Genomic DNA, 20468 nt, shown 5'->3' with positions numbered 1-20468 from the left:
TTCCCTAAGCACAAGCCCTGAGTTACCTGAAACCCATGCCCCCAACACAGGACGCAGAAAAGACATCACTATTATTAGAGAATCATTTATTGGGGAGAATTAATATTCTCCACAAGAAGGAATGATTTTGCGGTGGGAAATTTTCCGCTCTCGAAACGCTGGAAAAGCGTTTTCTGTTGACATAGAGACGGGTCCCTAAACAGAGTGCCTTTAGCAGTGGTGAGAACAGCTGGAGGCCCCTGGGCCGGCTTGACGCCTGCAGGTGGAGCTTGGATGGGGCACATGCTCCCTGCGGGGCACAGATAAGGGACGCTTCTGATCCAAGAGCTGATCTTTAAACGCCATGACTTTCTGAGGGTGTCTGTTCTGGTCTCTGATCCGTCTAGAACATGTAGGATAATTCTGGCCAGCAAAGACAACTTCTACGTGGTGGCAGGACTTAGTGTTTGGCACTTTACAGGAGGGAGCCCTGTAGTTGGAAGGATGCCCCTGGACGGGCTCTGCCTGGGCCTGTTCTTCGGCCTTCTGCCAAGTTTTCACAAACTTCCTCAGGGAAGGAAGGGGCTCTTGAGGGCGGGTGACCTCTGCTGCACAACGCTGCCCCAGTTTCTCCACTGGGAACTTCCCAGGGACCGTCCTGGTCTTCTGAGCCGTGGTGGTCCCAGTAACGGCAGCTCTCCCTTTAACCAGGCCTCTGCTCTGTGCAGATGATATGGGGCTGCCCTTTTCCTGGGGATGTTCTTGGTTCTTGCCCTTTGTCCCAGGACGAAGCCATTGAAAAATGTGGTTCATCTTTTTTCTGAGCAGACTTTCAGGAGGAGGCTGTGCCTTCTGTGATGAGGTGTGGGAAGACTTGCTCCCAAGCGTCCCCTCTGATGCTGTGATCTGAGTAGCGAAAGTCTTTCTGGTAGGTTGGGATGTCCCCAACCCTGCATCCCCTCCACCAAGCTCTTCTTTGTTGGGGCCCGGAGGGCTCACTCTCATTGTAGCTGGTGGGAATTTCTTATCCTCGTACCTCTTTAGGTCTTTCTTAGGGACCCAAGGCTCCTGCCGCTGCTGCCTGCTGATCCCACTGTCCTCCAGATGGACATGCAGCACCTGGGAAGCTCCCATGTCCCCAGGGGAGACACCGTGGGCATGAGTCAGTGAGGCCTTGTAAGTCAAGCTCTCTGAGGCAGGGGACCTGTCAGTGTGTTGGCCTTGGACCTGGCTCTGATTCCTCTTCTCTAGTTTCGACTTTAATTCCCTCAACAGATGTTCCTTCAGATCCGATGACTTCGGGTCTTGGGGAGCTTGTCTTTTTGGTGCAGGGCTTTCAATGGTCCCAGTAATTTCTATTTTACTGTGATTCCCACGTCTCATTTGGGAGCTTCCTGGCTTGCTGGTTGTCAACACATTACCAGTTTTTGACTGCAGAGCGTTGAGCTCCTTGGCCCTGAATATGTCCCTGGCCGTGTTGTGCACGGAAAAGGGTTCCGACTTCATCTTTTTGTCCTGTCGCCCTGCTCTTCTATCACTGGGACTCACTCTCTCATCCTTTGTCTCATGTTTGGCACCAGCTTGCCTTGCAGGCAGCTCTGGGGGGCATCTGTTGCCTAGCTGAGTAAATTTCTGACTCGCTTTGCCTGTGATGCCACAGGTGACAGGCAGATGAGTCTGCCTGGCACCCTTACTCCTCTGAACAACCTCTGCAATCTCTTGGTTGATACCAGAGGGTGATTGTCTCGGCACCCCTTGTCCCTGCCTGCCCATAGGTGAAGTAGCAGGGCAAAGACGATCCAGGACCAGGGCTGAATTTGTTGTTTCCGCTTTTTCTTGAAGAGCGGATTTAGAGCTTCCTCTATGGGGCTCGAAGCCCCTGGATTTGGAGTCCACTTCCAAAGTTGGGTTATTTGAGGGGGCGCAGTAGAAATAGGGCAAGGACTGGGATGCAGCATCTTCCAATTTAAACGCCTGTATGGATTCCAGGACCCTGCAGGGAAGGCCCCACTCCATCGTCATACGAAAGCTTTTAATATGGGTTTCCATCATCTGTTGGGCACTGGAATCAATGAAGCAAAGCTCCTGGAAGGTATTCAGGGAGGAGTCCCCACCCACTGAAGGTGGCAGACTCCTCTGTGTTATTTGGGTGCGGGATTTGTCAGAAAGCAGCAATGTCTGCTTGCTAGCATGCCATGAACTGCGCACCGTCCCAGGGAGCCGAGCCTCACTGATTTCCTCAAACTTCTTGCTCAAATGTGCTTTGAGGACATTTTCAAGTTGTTTCTGATCTAGACTTTCCTCCAAGGCCCTTGAATTTTTCCCTGACAGACTTGCCACGTGACTATTTAGGTCTTTCTCAGAGTCATATGCCGGATCCTTATCTGAAGAGCTCTCTGGGTCACTCAACAGGTGAGCTTTTGGGCCGTTCTCTGGGCTATGCCCCTGATCCTTCCCCATCTCCTTCTCTCCCTGAAGCAGTTCTGAACCCCTGTCATGGAAGCTTTTGGATTGGCTCAATCCAACATTTAGATCTTTGTTCACCGAGATCCGTGAGAGTCCACGATTGCTCTCTGACTTAGCTATCTCTGAGAAATCTCTTGGAGGCATCATCAGTGACAGACACTCACGGATCCTGCGGGGCAGGCCCCACCGGTGTTGGATGAGCCTCTTTCGAAGGTGATGTTCCAGTTTCTTCCTCAGCTCATCACTGAGAGGAAACTCTACGGGAAGGGTGGAGATGGAGGCATGGGCCTGGGAGGCCTGATGGTAAGGGAAGTTGGGAGCTGAAGGACAAAATTCCTCCTGAGATCTTTGGACTACAGAGGGCGAACCCCACAAACTTTCCTGTTGCTTCTGCAACACTTTCCATTCCAGTTGTTGAATTTCAGATGAGGTGAGAGACTCTGATTCATCCCGGGGTCTATGGTGACACACTCCACAGATCCTTCTCTGGGGTAGAGGACCAGATGGTAGGATTGGGAGTGAGGATTTAAGGTGGGCCTGGGACTTGACCTGAGTGAGAGGTAGGGGCTGGGATTGGGGCAGGGTTTGAGGCAAGGGTTGGGGCTGGATCTCAGGCAAGGATGGAGGTGGGCGATGGAGAGGTACCGGGGATTCTTGGCCCATGGAGGCATTTGAGATGGTATTGAAAAGGAAGATTGTGGTGCAGTCACTTGAGTCACGGATAGCAGAGGGCAAGGACTCGCTGTGCAGAGATGGGAGACCCCAGAAGAGCTGCGTACATTTTTCCTGTAAATGGTCCTCCAAGATTTTAGGATATGGGGGCTGCCCATGCATGTGCAGCTCCTTTGGTTTGCCTGCACTGCTCCAAAAAGGAAGGGAGAATGCTGAGTCACACTCATCAGCATTTGACTCTAGCATTTTCCGCGAAGGATTTAGTGGGTAGTCTGGCCTAAGTTTTTTTGGAAAAGAACCCTTCTCCTTCTCCTTTTCCCTCCACATCAGGAAATCACTCCTCTTTCGGACTTGTCTCTCCAGGAGTGCCAGGACATGAGGGCTGAGAAATGAGAGGTTACCACGCTCTATAAGGTTAGCTGTAGGGTGTCTCTCCAGAGAGGACTCTGAAGAATGGAGAGCAAGAAACTCTCGATTAAAAGCACATGGTGCCAAGGTGGAAGGTGCTAAGAACAAGTCTTTGGCACAAGCTTGCCACCAGGATAATTCTGAAATTGACAGGCTTGAATGGTCAGTGCCTCTGATTGTTGGGACATAAGTGGACAACCCGCCAGGGCTATCTGGAGATGAGTTCTCTGGAACAGACTTCAGTAAGATGGAAACCGATTTAGATCGAGCCACAGTTAAAGGGTGGTCTGTCGGTGGTGAGACAGACAGGCTTGGTGGTGTGTGATGACAAGCCAGTGAATCAGTGGGATTGATTATCTGGGACAAATTTGGTGAGGGGTTAATATCTTGGGAAAGGGTGCGGTCAAGAGAGAAGATCGTATTCAGAGACAGAGTGGTCTCTGGTTGGAGAATAGGACCCGTTGCCTGGGTGTCATGTGGTGGGAGAGGGGGAAGGGCAAGGGGTTGGGGTGGGCAATGGTCTGCTGGGAATTTGGACTCCAAGGGAGGAGAAGGCTCTGGTGGCATAGAGTGACCCGGTGGTGAGGGTGAAAGAAAGCCAGCTAAGGGTGTCGTCGGGTTAGGTGAGAGAACGGAGGGGGGCGGTGGGGAAGGGTCAGGTGGAGGGGATGGTGTTAGGTCTCCTGGAGGGACTTCTGAGAAGGCAGAGGACAGAGTGAATGATGACTCAGTCCCAGAAGCTGTGGAAGCCATAGAGGACACAGAGGCGGTATCATCTTCCAGGTCCTCCAGGAGCCGATTGATCTCAGCAGTTGTGCTATTACACACCTCACAGGAGGGGTCTGGGCATAATAGTTGACGAAAGCGGGTGGTATCGAGAGGCCGGCCTAGGGGCCTGCGGGAGACAGGAAGTAGAAAACTGTAGCCAGGACCAGAACAAGGAAAGGAGGACCTGCTGGCCTGTCAGGGGAGGGGCCACCTGAAGCCTGCTGCCCCTTCACAATGCCCCACATCTATGACTTCACCATACACTCAGCAGCCCTCACCCCAAGGCCTTCATTCACATACCCGTTCCTATGGCAAACCCCTCCCATGACTACTGCAGGCTGTACTGAATCCCTGGAATTGCAGAGAACATGTTAAAGAGGGATCAGGAAAGAAAAGACTAGTCACCTTTTCAGAATAGAAATTAGCCTCCTTTTCTCCTCTCTTTCCCTCTGGTAATTTCTCCAACCTGGGAAATCAGAAGAGTGAATTAAACATGTAATAAAGGTAGAAGCATAGGTGTTACACAGGAGTCCCTTTAGGGGAGACCCTTGGGATATTAACGGGATGTTAACTCTGAAAGCCCCAAGAATCAGTAGATGTGGTCAAACGGTCAATGATAATATTAATAAGGTTCACATGTGTTTGTTGCTTCGTTTATAAAGCACTGTCACATACATTATCCCATGGGATGTTCAAAACCACCATGTGAGGAACATAGGTCAATGGTTACCTCAAAGAGGAGTCTGATCATCCAGGAAGTCAACGCAGTCTCTCAAGGTCAGGAGACAGAAGTTCTGACTCTTGACGTCTCCCACGGCCACGCACTGGGCAACACCCATTGTCCAGGCCCATCACTGCTTCATGCCCAGAGCTGGGCAGAGCAGGAGTCTGAGAAATGTCTCGGGTTCTGACTACCTTCCCATGAGCCTTTCCTCTGAGGCCTCTCTTTTCTGAGAGGGACTCTATCGAGCGACTGACATCCTCAGAGACCATGGACCTGGGACCTCATGGAGAGGACAGGAAGGGTCACCCTTGGAGAGCTCAGGTGGGATAGCTGGAACCTTACCACTTGATGTTCCACCTTTTCTTCTCCTCTTGGCTCTGCCCTGACGCTGAGAACAAAAAGCAAAGAATGAGGAGCGAGGACTTAGTTGTCTTGCTCCTCTCTCTAGGAAACTCAGATATTCATCCAAGATTCATGTCACTCTCTATTTTTATTGCTAGCACTTTGTGTTCTTTCCCTTTCTGAATTTCTAAAGGTGATAAGATACTTTCAATTTTTCCTTCTTTGAAAAACTCGAAGGAGGATTTTTGGCTAGAGTCCACACTTGATCTTCTCAGTCAGAAGTCCTCTGCTCAAGGAGGGCATAGACTCTGAGGCCCACAGTCACATCTGTGCTTCCTCAGATAGGCCCCTGTATCCTGGGACAGAGCTCACACTCCAGTGTCTGCTCAGAGGCTCAGCACTGCTCTCCTGATCTGCCCAACACAAAGGACGGTTTGGTCGAACGACGCCCGACATGGGAACGTGACTCATGATCCAGTGTTGGGAACAGTGTCCTCCTACACAGATCCCAAACTCTCTAAATAACCTAATGCAGGGCCGTGAAGTCACTGATGGGATTTTATCCAGGAATCCTCCACCACACCCAGATGGTCTGTGAGTTTTAAATGGGAAACAGTCCCAGCTGAAGCCCTAGTCCTGCCTGGCCTATTCCCCTAGAAGGATGACGTTCTATCCTCTATTCAGACTTGCCACCTTAGGAGTCTCTCTGGACCAACTCATTTAAAAATGGGGGACTAGAAATGGAAACAACAATAAAAAATCCCTGTTGGTGGCTTGCCCAGGGATCCTTACCTTTTGGTAGATTTTGGTTTTCCAGAAGGTTGGTAAAGATGGAATCCCCACCAGGAAGCACAGGAACAGAAGAAGCAAGCACAACCCACACACGATGGTGAGGTTGTGGTCGCTATCTAAGAATGTTGAGCAGATGCTCAAAAACAACTCAATATGGCTATTCAGAAATGAGAGAACATTCCATTGACTGAACTCCATTTTCTGAATCGCAAGGCTGCCTGAGGCAACTGAGCTCTGAGAGTGTCCGCACTTGCCTATAATCCCAGGCCTGCATCACAGAGCACTCAAGAGTCACAAAGGGTTTCAGAGGGTGGGGGAGGGGACATGCAGAGGGTGTGCCCATGGCCCCTTCCCTCCACCAGCCCAGCTGAGCTCTCCATCCATCCTGGGCCCTCCCCTGCCATCCTATTTTCCAACTCTGTCCGTTCATCACATCATACAATTACATTAATGAAATTTTCTGCCTGTTCCATCTGTACTCCAGATATTACCCGGGCCCCCTTTACTGTTTGGAGAGCTTGACTTTGGTTTCACCAATTCCACTGCCTCGAAAGTCTGAAATGCTCCCTGGAATTTTTGCTTGTACTCAGACATTTACACTCAGCATCATATATGTCCTCAAATCCATCTTTCCCTTAGAATGTTTTTGCCTTACATGAACCCTGATATAGAACTTAAAGTTCTTCTTTACTCATTGAGTTTTGTGAATGTTGAATAACAAATTTTAGTTTTTTGCTTCAGTCAGCCTTTACCGTCTTCAGCCAGTGGGGCTGACTCAAATAATTGAAATGAAGAATTCATTATTCAACATTCACAAGACTAAAATCAGTACAGGCATACATCACTTAATGAAAGGGAGATGTTTTGATAAATGCATCATTAGGCAATTTCATTGCTGTGTGAACATCACACAGTGTACTTACACAAACCTAGGTGGTAGAGCCTACTACACACCTAGGCTATGTGGTGCTACCCGTATGGGACCACTGTCACATACGTGGTCCATCAGTGACCGAAACATCGTTAATATTGTTACGTGGTGCGTGACTGTGGTGGATGACAATGACACAATGGAGTACCATTTTCAAGGCTTCTAAAATGTAGCTGGGAGGCCATTAAGGAAGTTAATCTCCAAGGTGAGAACCACTGCTGTACTTAAAGCTCAGTTCTCAGCATATCACCCCTTTGCCCAATACCCTTGATGGCCTTCCTGCCAACAACCACATGAGTGCCTGTGTGTGTGTGTGTGTGTGTGTGTGTGTTTGCGCGCGCACGCGCCCTTCTATCCAAGGCCTTCTGCAGTCAAGCACCAGCTCATGTGTCCCCACGCAGGGAGGTGTGTTCCACAGTCATCCTAATGGGTTACCTGCTCTTCCCTCTGCTCTCCTGCCGCCTCTCTCTGTTAATGTTGGTTCCTCTGCTAGAAATACCCACCTCCTCCCTCTCCTTGTAGAAACCTTACTCATTCTTTAAGGCACACTTAAAAATTAATATTTATCTAAGGAATCCATACTTGTGCCTTTAAAACCAAATAGTACTGAAGGCTTTATAAAGAAGCGTGACGGGCCCTCCCCAACCTCACAACCCCAGTCCTTTCTATCCCCCCACTTCCATTCCCCGTGGAAACCACTTTAGCCATTTCTATCGTAGCTGTTCTTGTGTTTACCTCCATTTATATAACTGGTAGGCGAATACTTGTATTTAAAAGTAATTTTAAAATATTAGATACTAACTTCTTGCCGTGGTAGATAAAATGTGAGTAGGTAAAATTGCAGGTGGATGAAATTTGGTCGACACCTCCTTCCCCTCTTCTCTCTTCTCAGTCTGTCCTCACTTAAATCTTTATTCATGCAAAGTTCATCTTGGCGTGGAAGGTGACCCCTTTCCTGGAACGTGTTCAGAGACTGCTCCTCCCCTGCTCCCACAGAGCTGTGTATCTCTCTTAGTGCACTGTTCCCCTTGCCCTTCCACGTTGGAGTTATCTATAGAACAGGTCACACAACTGTGGTCTTTACTGCTGTGTGCCCGATATTGGTAAACCCTGCTCTTCTTCCCTGTCCCTCGCCATCTCTATACCTCTCTGCTTTGCCGGTCTCTGGGTGGGGGGAAACCAAAGTGGGTACTTCACGTGTGCCCTGAAAGGCTGGGACGCTGGTCGTTCACTCTGCTCTCTCTTTCCCTGAAAGGAGAGCTCTTTCTAGCTGAGGAGTTCCCTCTTAGCACTGAGTAATGCCAGCTTAAAGGACGGGGTGATGCAGGCAAAATGAAGCTGTTCTTCTTTCTCTTTATGTGTGGTTATTCTCACATTTTTTGTTCTGCTATGTTGCTAAAGTTTCTTAAGGGGGCTTTAGAGCTCTCCCAGAACTCTTTTTGACCATGGGTAGGTAGCAGTCTAATTGTTGATCTTTCTGGGAGGACAGAGGCTAAGATCTCCTACTCCCCCATCTTGGTGACATCACTCACTAACACATCGTTCAGGATTTTTCATTTATATTCATGAGGGATAGTGGTCTTGTCTTTGCATGTGATGTCTTCACTTGCCGTTGAAATCAAGGTAACTCTGGCCTAATAGAATGATGTGAGACCAGCTCTCTCCTTCGATATTTTCTGAAATAGATGGTGAGAGATTGGGATTATTTTCTCCATTAATAGTCAATGGAATTCACCAGTTGAGTCATCCGAATCTGGGCTTTTCTTCCCTGAAAGGGTTTTAATTACTAATTTAATTTTCCTGTTGGTTACAGATCTATGGAGATTTTCTATTTCTGTTTGAGTCAGTTTTGGAAATTTGGATCTAAGAATTTGCCAATATCTTATAAATTGTCTAATTTGTGGCATAAAGTTGTTCATAATATGCTCTTATGATCCTTTAATTTCTCTGTGGGTGGCCCTTTATAATTTCTGATTTTCTTAAATTCTATCTTCTCTCTTCCTTGGGGATGCTAGCTAAGGGATTGTCAACTTTATCTGGTAAACAGCCAATTTCTGGTTTTATTGATCTTTGTGTTTTGTATTTCACAGGCATGTGTTCTAATCTTTTGTATTTCCTTTCTTTTGCTTGTTTTCAGTTTGGTTTATTTTCCTTTCTTTCCTTTCTTAGGGTAGGAACTTAAATTATTGATTTGAGACTTTCCTCTCTTCCACTATAGGTGTTTAATACTATAAATTTCTCTCTAAGTACTGCTTTAGGCACATCCCGTAGACTTTGATATTGTATTTTTTAAATTTTCATTCACTTCAAAGTACTTTCAAATTTTGTTCCCAGTTTATTCTTTGACTCATGTGTTATTCAGCTGGGTGTCATTTAAGTTCCAAATGTTTGTGGATATCCCAGATATAGTCCATTCTTGATAGCTCACATTCCATTGTGGTTGGAGAACATATTTTATATTATTTCATTCTTGCTAAATCTGTTGAATTTATTTTATGGCTGAGTACACGGTCTATCCTGGAGCATGTTCCATGTGCTATTGAAAAGAATGTGTATTTGGTAGTCATTGAGTGCAGTGATCTATACACGTCACTTAATTTAATTCGGTTGATAGTGCTGTTCAAGTCTTTTATAACCTTGCTGATTGTCTTTCCTCTTTTTAATCCATTATGGACAGGAGGCAGTTGAAATTTCCAAGTATTGTTGTTGAATTGTCTCTTTCTCCTTTCATTTCTGTCAAGTTTTACTTCACGTATCTTGAAGCTCTGTAGTTACATTTGTAAGCATTGATAATTTTTATATCTTTCTGATGTATGGACATTTTGTCATTTGGATATGTGCCTCTTTGCTTCCAATAATATTTCTTGTTTTAAAATCTACATTGTCCAGTATTAATACAACCCTCTAGCAATCTTTTGGTAACTATTTGTATGATATGTCTTTTCCATCCTTCTAGTTTCAACGTCTGTTTGTCTTTGAATCTAAGATGTGTCTTTTGTAGATCACATAGAGTTGGATCTTGCTTTATTATTCATTTTCCCAATCTCTGTCTTCTAATGGGTTTTTTTAGACCATTCACATTTAGTGCAGTTATTGATAGGATCAGAGTTACATTTACCATTTTGCTATTTGTTTTCTATGTCTTCAGGCTTCTTTGTTCTCTGTCCTTCCTTTATTAACTTCTTTTGTGCTAAATAAATCTTTCAGGACATCATTTTAATTCCTCTATTGAATATTTTTTACTGTTTTTGAGCTATTTTCCTAGTGTCTGTGCTAGGGATTCCAATATGCATTTTAACTCACTATGGTCTATTTCAAACGAATATTAACTTAATTCCTATGAAATATGGAATGTTTCCTCCAATGTAACTCTATTACTTTCCCCTCTTGTGCTATTATTTTTATATATATTATATCTATGTATGTTACAAAACCAATACTACAGTGTTACAATTATTTCTTTGTACAATCTCGTGTCTTTTAAAGAATTTAACAGAAGAAATGAGAAAATATATTTATAGATTTTTTTTTTAAAACCCAGAAATTTATTGCTTCTGGCTCTCTTAATTTCTTCCAGCTGATTCGAGGTACTGTCTGATGTCATTTTCCTCCAGCCCAAAGAATTTCCTTTAGTATTTCTCACAATTCAGTTCTGATATCAAGAAATTCTTCCAGTCTTTTTAAATTTAAGAATGTCCTTATTTTACCTTTATACTTAGTGGATAGTCTTGCCGGATAAAAAAATTCTTCGTTACCATGTTTTCTTTCAGTATTTTGAATATGCCATTTCTCTGCCTTCTAGGGTCTCTTTTCTCTGATGAGCAGTTAGATATTATTTACGTTGATGCTCTCCTGTACATGTTCAGTTGTTTTGCTCTTTCTTCTTTTAAGATTTTCTCTTTGTGTGTGGCTTCCAACAGTTTGACTATGATGTGTCCAGGTAAAACTATATCTTTGTATTTATCCTACTTGGAGTCCAGTAAGCTTCTTGGATGTGTAAATTAACATTGTTTCATCAACTTTGGGAAGTTTGGGACATTATTTCTTCAAAAAATTACAAGAACTATTAGATCCCCAATTTGAGGAGGTGTATTAGATGAGATTTGGGACATTTACTGGGAAAGTCCGGGAACCTGGAAATTGGAATGATTACATGTATTTGGATTCAGATATAGCTGAACTCGTTGGGCACAATGAGTCTCCCTTGATTTCATAAGCAGTTGTTTCTCCCTGTGTGAGGCTGTTCCTTCGTTGCTGGTATTCAACTATACGATGAATCTCAAAATCATTATCCTGAGTGAAAAAAAAAAGCCACACAAAAATACACTGTATGATTCCTTTTGCATGAAACCCTAAAAGGATAAAGCTAATCTAATATTGACAGGCATAGAGAGAAACAGTTCCCAGATGGAGGTGTCTGAACAGTTTGAAAAGTGATCCAATATACTGGGGCTCTCAATGGATTGCCTCAATTACTCACTCAGATAAGGTGTGAATACAAGAATATCTTCAAGAGGGACATTATGTTCCTCAATATTTTATCAAATGATCACTACCCATATGAGGGTGAATGCCAGGTAAGTACACCTCCCCCAATTACTGCTAGGATGGACTCAGTGTGAGGTCAAGATTAAGGTGAAGAAATTGTATTCCTTCACTTACGTGGATTTACCGAGCATCCAGGAAGCCCAAAGTTATTATCAGAGGAGAGGGATATGGTCAAACATATACTCCTGCTTGGTCAGAACAGATATTCTATACTCTGTGCACTTTGCCTGGCAGGTGTACACTTGCCTCTGCACAGCTTTGAGGCTTATTAGACAGTTCAAGTTTGTTCTACCTGCCACACTCTCTGCAATTTTAAGGCCTTTAAGGTATACTAAAAGTCACTGCTTTGAGGAGCTTAGAAAAAGAAGTGAAGAGTAACTGAATTCTGACAGTGTCTCTCTCACTTCTCTCTCTCTCTCTCTCAATCCGAAGGGGTGAGCCTAGTATAAGTTACCCCTGAAAGAGGATACACACTATCCTCAGGCCCTGTCCGAACTTGCTTACTGGCTCCAGGCCCATAATGGGAATAAAAAACCAGCTATGTTCAGAGTAAAACTGCAAGAAATCCAGAAATTAGAAAACCAAACCCACAAAAGGAGCTCAAGATCTTGCCCAACAAAGCAGAAACCAGGTAGCACATAAGGGGGTGGATCCTTATCATATTAGATTAGGAAGGATGAATTATGTTTGGATAGGCTCAAATTAATCAATATGAGCATACTCCGTGTGGACTCAGGAGCAGCCCATGTTGCATTTCATACCAATGAAATATGTATTTTCTCTAATGGGATACTGACAAATGTTTTTTAAAACTCTTAGAGTGTTTCTCATGTGCAGCCATCTTTTGTGGTGACATGAAGGGATCGGTGGTGGTGGCTCTTGGATCATGAAGTTCATTGAAATGAAACAGATGGGTATTCTACTGAGATGCTTCCTGAGATCTATATCTATATGCATGTGAAATTCTGGATCTTGTGGGCCAAAAACGAACACAAATCACCACAACAGGGATTCAGATTCTCTTTCTAAATCCTTGATATATCCTACTTTATAGACAGGAGGCTTTGACTAAAGGGAAGGCTGGGTCCCTTTGACAAAATTCCTCATAACTTGGTCACAAGAATATACAATTAAACATTCCCCAAAAGTCCCCAAGGGAGACCTGTGGCCACATACCCATCAACTCTCCTTCAAACTGGGTTTCCAGTGTATGGTGGCATCATTGGAAATTATGGCTGCTACAATTGCAGTCTCACTTAGGGGTGGTTCTGAAACGTGTGGTGAAAAAAATCTTCCCAGTGGGTAGAGTTCAAGGAGGTATATTTAGTTCACTTTGTGAAGAACTGACATGTGCTTGAGTTTCGATTTATACTGATTTATGTCCAGTAGCTCAGTGAGTTGACAGGTAGTAGGGGGCTAAACAAGAATAAGAGTGGAAAATTGGTGACAAAAAGGTCTAGAAGAGACATATGTGGATGGAATTCTAAGAATAGGTATTGAATGGGGTTTATAAATGCTTAACGGAGGATAGGATATCAGAGGGAAGAGAACAAGTGAGGTGTTGGGTATTTATTCCTTTGGCTCTCCGTGCTGAGCCATGTAATGGGCATTCACAATGTTTCTCTTCCTAAGACCACAGCTCTCATAAGGGTGGCCTCTTGTGCTAAGTTCTGATAACGTTACCTACTCTCACTGCAGCCCTGGGGGTGATAATAACTCTCTACCAACACTAGTTACAGGATGCTTCACTAACCCTACCCACATTTTTAGAGCCCTATTTATTAGACTCTCCTCAAGTGTCCCATGGTTTCTTGACAACTGACACCTGTTTCTCGAGGGGACCCTGACTAATAGGCCCCACAACAACCCTGATCATAAGCTCCATGGGGGTAGGGAATTTACTCTCTTTTATTTGATGTTGCTATCCCAGCACCTAGAATGATGTTGATTGTACAGTCAGTTTTCAATAAATGTTTGTTAAGTGACATATGTTGTGACCACTTTCTCTCCTTCGTGATCTTTATGTGAAAGTCTATTATGATTGATTTAATATAGTTTAACCAGCATTCTTGTGCTTTTATCTGTAATTTGCTAAAGAATGACAAAGAATTATAAAGGTCAGCGAAAAGCAAGCAAACTTGTCGCTATGTGCATGGAAATCCAAGATATTTAACACAAAAATTTATGAAACAATAAGAGAAATCAGCAAGAAGCAATGTTAATGTATGAAACCCAACAGATTTCCTATAAACATCCACCCCTGGAGCACCTGTGCAGACCCTCAGTAGAATCTGCACACTGGGCCCCAGGCGCGCCAGGATGGGGCTCAGGGGTTGGTGGGTCCGGCGGCTGTAAAGGAACAGGGTGGAGGTTAGGTCCCAGGTTGAAAAATTGTAAAATTATAATTTTACAGCTATGTAATTTAACTACTTCAGTCGTCATGTCTTTTTCTTTTTACAAAGTCAATTTTCCTACATAACTCCCAATTTTTTTCACACCATCTAAGTAATATTTTAATATTTTCCATATCCAATCCGTATTCAAATTTCCCCGACTACCTCCAAATGACTTATGAAAACAAAAAATGCTGTTTTAATCGGGAGCCAATAGCGGACTACACTTTGCCTTTGACAGCAGAGTTCAGGCTTAACCCTTAACCTCTTCGGGCTCGGAGGACCCTGGGCAGGAGAGATTTAAGAACACCATCCTCCCGCTTTCGCGGAAAGGCCAAGAGTGACTTGAAATGTAGACGCGGAAGCCTAGGGGAAATGTAGTTTTAAATAGGTGAGGTTCACCGCCTGGACTCTGGGAAGGGGACGCCACGCTCCTTCTGCGCATGTGCAGCCGTAGCCTCCTCGTTCGTCTTCTCAGGACTCCAGAGAACCGTTGGGGAACTTTGGGGTGTGCTCGGAAAAGGCAGGGTGCGCACCTAGGGCGAGGGACTAGCTGGGAAGGGTGTGCCGGTGCTTGGGGATGGGAGCAGGAAGTGTCTGAGACCTCGTCGCCCCCCGCGGCGGCGTATAAACCCGGGCGGGCCGCCAGAGCGGGTAAGGCCGATGGGGGAGACCCCGGCCCTCGGGCTCCCGGGGCGCAGGTGTTCGGGGCGGTCCTGGGTGCCCGAGGATCGTGTGACCGGCCCGCCTGCAGCCCGACCGGAGAGAAGCCCGTGTCGGCGGCGGTGGGTGCGGGAGGGAGGAGTGCGTTTATCAGGCGGACGGTGACCGTGGGTCTGCGGTGGAGCCCGAGCTCTGGAGCACTACAGGCCCGGTCAGTGCGAGCTCTGTCACCTGTAAGCAGGGGCGACAGAAGGAACCTGGGCGAGAGTCAGGGTTCTCATCTATAAATACTAATAATGATTGTTTCACGGCGACGTTTGGAAACATAGATCACTATTTTAGACAAGTGCCAGGTCGGAAGCCTTAAGTAAGTGACAACTGCTGTTATAGTTAGAGGACGCTTTGTTGTTTTACTGGATAGTTTAATGGACCCTGACAACCACTTCACCAGAAACCGAGGCTCGGCTCGGTGGCCCGATGTGCTCGAGTCAGGAGCTCCCAGCCAGGGAATTTGGATTCGAGGGCAGGTGTGCTTCGCTTCAGTCTCAGGCTTTGTCTGATGTCACACCTGCCCAAGACTGGCATTACAGCCTTCACAGCACTTAGGAACGTGGCCTGTCCCTGCGTCCCCAGGGATGTTAAGGAAAGGATGTGGATGGAATCCCACCGTGTGTCACATGTATCCTGGGATTTCTAGTGTCACTTCAGGTCCCTTGGGTCAGACAGAGGCGTCTGGCCCCCTCTGCATCGTCAGGCTTTCTGTCCTTGAAGTCTAATGTTATAATGAATTCCAAGAGTCAGGCTTTTTGCCCCTGAAATGAATTTATTTCTCAGATCCATGTCCCAGTTGCCTTGAAACAAACCAGCCCTTGTGAGGCGGGAAGCAGGGGCCCTCTGTGAGGGAGTCTTAGCTGGAAGAGAGCGTCCCTCTGACCTTAGACCTCTCTCCAGAGCTTCAGAGCAGAGACAAGAGCCCAGAAAGGAGCAGATGCTAGATTTGCAAGATCAGAAGCAGGTCTTGATCCCCCTGCCCAGAATGAACCAGACTTGATGATGATGCCACCTTCAGGAGCCACCACACTGTGTGACAGTGGGGCATCTGGGCCGTCCCTGGGAAGAAGAGGTGAGCTGGGGTGGCCCAGGGGCAGGCTGCTCAGGAAAGGCTGCTTTGTTGGAGAGCCGTGAGGGCAAGGTCTGGGGGTAAGGGACAACCAGGCAGAGGGAGGAAGTTCTGTCTCCAGTCCCCTTAAATGGCCCCCGCTCTTTACAGATGCGCTGCTGTCACACATGTCCACCACCACATGTGACATTAGTGACGTTATCCTGATGTCACAGGATCCAAGAATGATGATCTGTGAAGAGTTTTCCAAGGTCACCTACTTCTAACTCTTGAAAGATTTAAAGACATTGGGCCTGAAAATTTCAGTGACTTGTCCAGGGAAACGCAGTTTGTGACAGTTCACTCTCTCACAGGTAAGTTACCAACAGCATCTATCGAAAGGGCCTTTTGAGAAATACTTCCCAGCTGAAATGAACAGTTAAAAATTCCTGCCTTAAATCACCCCATCTCTTTTACTAGGCTTTCCGTGGATTGTGTATACCTGGGGTTAAATAATATTACTGAGAAAAATAGATAAATGATGCATACTGAGTTATTTTTCTGCTAAGTTAACTTTAATGAAGGAATAGTGTCTTGTCGTTTGGCGTACTTTAATTCAACTAATCGGCTGTTTTGATTTCTTTCTGTTATTCAGAAGGACGCATGCGTTATTGTTAAATCAATCGAGTAAAGTTTGTGTTCACTCAGTAAAAAGCTGCAGATTTCAGCTCCATGGTCATTTCAGAATCACACAAAGACAGGTGTTGCTGCCTGTCCATGATCCTTCTTGTGCCTTTTCAAGGCCCAGAGGGCCCTGTGCCTATGGGGAGGATGATCCCCAACTGGGGTGCTGAGATTTGAGGAGGTGAATCTAAGAGCTGTAAGACAGCTAAATCTCAGGACCCCTGTCTCCTTTCTGTCCCCTCAGCTGAACCACAGTCCTCTGTACTCGCCCAGGAGCCCCAGAGAGTGAACATCCCTCAGGTGAGCTCTTTATTCATTCCCCGCTTTATATTGTAATGGATTTATAAGGTTCAGCAGGATCCATGCATTGAAGGAAAAGGAGAAGTAGAAATAGTAGAAATCAAGTCAGTGTTGAGGAAAAATATACCGTGTTTTACTATTAATGGTGATGTTGGCTGTTAGCTTTGAGTGGGTAACCTTGTCAGGGGAAGTAGTTTCCCACTAAGCTACCTGTTTCAATCTCTTTACTTGTGATCGGGCTATTCAGATTCTCTGTTTCTTCTTGATTCAGTTTTGGGAAGTTGTATGAGTCTTTAGAATTTATCTGTTTCTTCTAGATTGTCCAGTTTGTTGCTATATAGTTTTTCATAGTATTCTCTTATAATCCTTTATATTTCTGTGGTATCTGTTGTAATTTCTCCTCTTTCATTTCTAATTTTATTTATTTGAGCCTTCTCTCTTTTTTTCTTAGAGAGTCAGGCTAAGGGTTTGTCAATTTTGCATACCTTCTCAAAGAACCAGTTCTTTGTTTCACTGATCTTTTCTGCTGGTTTTTTTTTTTTTTTTTTTTGGTTTCAATTTCATTTATTTCTGCTCTGATTTTTATTATTTCCCTCCTTCGGCTGACTTTGGGCTTTGTTGGTTCTTCATTTTCTAACTGTATTTTAAGATTGCCTATTTGAGATCTTTCTTGTTTTTTAAGCTGGGCCTGTATTGCTCTGAATTTCCCTCATAGGACCACTTTTTCTGCATCCCATATGAGTTGGTGTGGTGTATTTTCATTTTCATTTGTCTCCAGATATTTTTTGATTTCTCTTTTAATTTCTTCAATGATCCGTTGGTTGTTCAGTAGCATGTTGTGTAGTCTCCACATATTTGTCACTTTCCCAGCTTTTTTCCTGTAGCTGATTTCTGGTCTCATAGCATTTTGGTCAGAAAAGATGCTTGATGTGATTTCCATCTTCTTAAATTTATTGAGGCCTGTCTTGTTTCAAAACATATGGTCTGTCCTTAGAATGCTCCATGTGCACTTGAGAAGAATGTGTATTCTGCTATTTTTGGATAGAATGATCGAAAAATATATGTATTAAGTCCATCTCGTCTAGTTTTTCATTTAATTCCACTATTTCCTTGTTAACTTTCTGTCTGGATGATCTATCCATTGATGTAAGTAGAGTGTTGGGGCCCCCTACTATGTTGTTGTTAATATCTCTTTTTAGGTCTGTTAATAGTTGCTTTATGTACTTTGGTACTCCTTTGTTGGGGACACGTATATTTATAAGTGTTATGTCTTCTTGTTGGAGCGTCCCTTTTATCATTGTATGCTGCCCCTCTTTGTCTCTCATTGCCTTTTTTATCTTGAAGTCTACTGTGTCTGATATAAGTATTGCAATAACTGCTTTCTTTTGTTTGCCGTGAGCTTAGAGTATCATCTTCCGTCCCTTCACTCTGAGCCTGTGTTTGTCTTTAGAGCTAAGAGTGTTTCCTGGAGGCAGCATATCGATGAGTCTTGTTTTTCAATCCATCCCACCACTCTGTCTTTTGATTGGAGAATTCAATCCATTTACATTTAGAGTGATTATTTATATATAAGGGCTTAATGCTGCCATTTTATCACTTGTTTTCCAGTTCTGTATTTCCCTCGTTTCTCGTCTTGTGTATTTTGGACTGCCAGTTCAGTTCGGTAGTTGTCTATGATGGTTTTCTCAGTGTTCTCTTTTTTGTGTGTGAGGAAGACTGGCCCTGAGCTAACATCGGTAAGCAATCTTCCTCTCTTTTAGCTTGAGGAAGATTGTTGCTGAGCTAACATCGGTGGCAGTCTTCCTCTGTGTTTTGTATGTGGGATGCCAGCACAGCAGGGCTTGATGAGAGATGCATAGGTCTGTGCCTGAGACCTGAAGCTGCAAACCCTGGGTGGCTGAAGCAGAGCATGCGAACTTAACCATTATGCCACTGGGACAGCCCCTCAGTTTTCTTTTTTTCGTATCATTTGTGTCTCTGTTCTGATTATTTGTTTAGTGGTTACCATCAGGTTTGTATAAAAAATCTCGTAGATGAGATATACAATGTTCCGATAGCCTCTCATTTCCTTGGTCTAAGCCAGTTCCATCCCTTTCCTCTTCCTCTGATTTGTTGGTCATAACATATTCTGTTTTGTGTAGTGATTTTGTGGTTAAAATCACAAGATGATAGTTATTTTTGATGTTTTCCTTCCCTTCCTCTTTAATGTCGTAATTAAGTTTTTGCTAACCTGTTCTGGTAGAGAGCTGCAATTTTCGGACTTTGGCTGCCTATTTATCTCGTTGCTCAAGGCTTTGTGAACTCTTTTTTTTCTTTTTCAGGTATGAAGGTCTTCTTGAGCATTTCCCGTTTGGGGTGTCTTGTGGCGATGACCTACCTCAGCTTTCGTTTATGTGGGAAAGTTTTTATTTCTCCACCATATCTGTAGGATATTTTTCCCTGGATAGAGTATTCTTGACTGCAGGTTTTTGTCTTTCAGAATTTTGGATATCTCCTTCTACCTTCTCGTAGCCTGTAAAGATTCTGCTGAGAAATCTCCTGAAAGTTTGATATGGTCTTTGTAAGTTATTTTCTGCGGCCTTGCTGCCTTTAAAAATATTTCTTCTTTGTCACTGACTTTTGCCAGTTTTCCTACTCTATGCCTTGGAGTAGGTCTTTTTACATTGATGTAATCAGAAGTGCTGTTAGCGTCTTTTACTTGTAATTCCAGCTCCTTTCCCAGGTCTGAACAGACTTTCTACTCCTTTCTCCCTCCCTTCTCCCTCTATAATACCCATAGTTTTTATGTTGCATTTCCTAATTGAATCAGATATTTCCCAGAGAATTTCTTCGTTTCTTTTTAGTCTTAATTCTCTCTCCTCCTCCATCTGAAGCCTTTCTGTATTTCGGTCCTCCACATTGCTAATTCCGTCTTCCATAATGTCAGCTCTGTAATCCAGGGTATCCAGATTTTTCTTTATCTCATTGTGTTTTTCATCTCCAACATTTCTGATTGGTTTCTCTTTATAGGGTCAATCTCTTTTGTGAAGTCTTCCCTCTGTTTCTTAATTTTATTCCTGATTTAATTGAACTATCTGAATTTTCTTGTAACTCGAGTTTTTTAATGTTAGTAGCTATTTTGAATTCTCTGTCGTTTACATTGTAAATTTGTGTGCCTTCAGGATTGATTTCTAGGTGCTTTTCAGTTTCCTTCTGGTCTGGACTATTAATATATTTCTTGCTACTATTTGATGGGGTAGGTTTGTGCCTTCGCATAGATAGTATCTGGTTGCAGATTCCACCTGCCACCACTGGAGGAGGTTCAGGAGCTGTGTATTCTGAGCCTGCTGTGATCCCTGGTGTCTGTGCTTGTCCTTTGGAATCTATGCTGACAGGACCCATCTGCGATTGCCTGCTTGTAGCTGCTGCTTTGCTAATGTACGCACGGGCACTCTAGAGGGGGTCCCTTGCTCTGGCTGTCTGGCTGAGCTTGTGAGCCCAGCAGGGGGAGGGGCACTTCTTTTGCATGTGCCATCCCGTGGGTGTTCTCTCTTTGCCCTCGCTGTCTGTCCTCCTGGCGTGCTGGCTTCATGAAGACAGCCCCACAATAGCTTAGCCTCCTCTGTGGAGCTTTCCTATGGGATGTGAGGGAACTTGGAGAGTGAAGGCATTCCCACAGAGTCTCCCCCCAGGCCCCTCTTTTCTCAGAGCTGTGCATGG

General features: G+C 44.7%; 1 protein-coding gene across 2 annotated transcripts; it reads right to left on the bottom strand.

Moving 5' to 3' along the window:
- Nucleotides 1-69: 69 nt before the first annotated feature.
- On the bottom strand, nucleotides 70-6444 carry LOC111770098 (spermatogenesis-associated protein 31D4). Of its 2 annotated transcripts, none has more exons than XM_023627051.2 (4): nucleotides 6152-6444; nucleotides 5360-5405; nucleotides 4699-4759; nucleotides 70-4420 (listed from the first exon to the last, which is right to left on the bottom strand). In XM_023627051.2, the coding sequence occupies exons 1-4, from the start codon at nucleotides 6347-6349 to the stop codon at nucleotides 211-213; spliced, it is 4515 nt and encodes a 1504-aa protein (XP_023482819.2). In that variant the 5' UTR covers nucleotides 6350-6444; the 3' UTR covers nucleotides 70-210. The 2 variants fall into 2 exon arrangements, with proteins under 2 accessions (XP_023482819.2, XP_070104515.1); XM_070248414.1 differs by having other exon boundaries at nucleotides 5024-5405; nucleotides 6152-6386.
- Nucleotides 6445-20468: the final 14024 nt, after the last annotated feature.

This window comes from Equus caballus, chromosome 23 (assembly GCF_041296265.1).
Source record: "Equus caballus isolate H_3958 breed thoroughbred chromosome 23, TB-T2T, whole genome shotgun sequence".
NCBI lineage: Eukaryota > Metazoa > Chordata > Mammalia > Perissodactyla > Equidae > Equus > Equus caballus.
The sequence above is the reverse complement of the archived record's forward strand: the minus strand, read 5'-3'. Positions and strand labels throughout refer to the sequence as shown.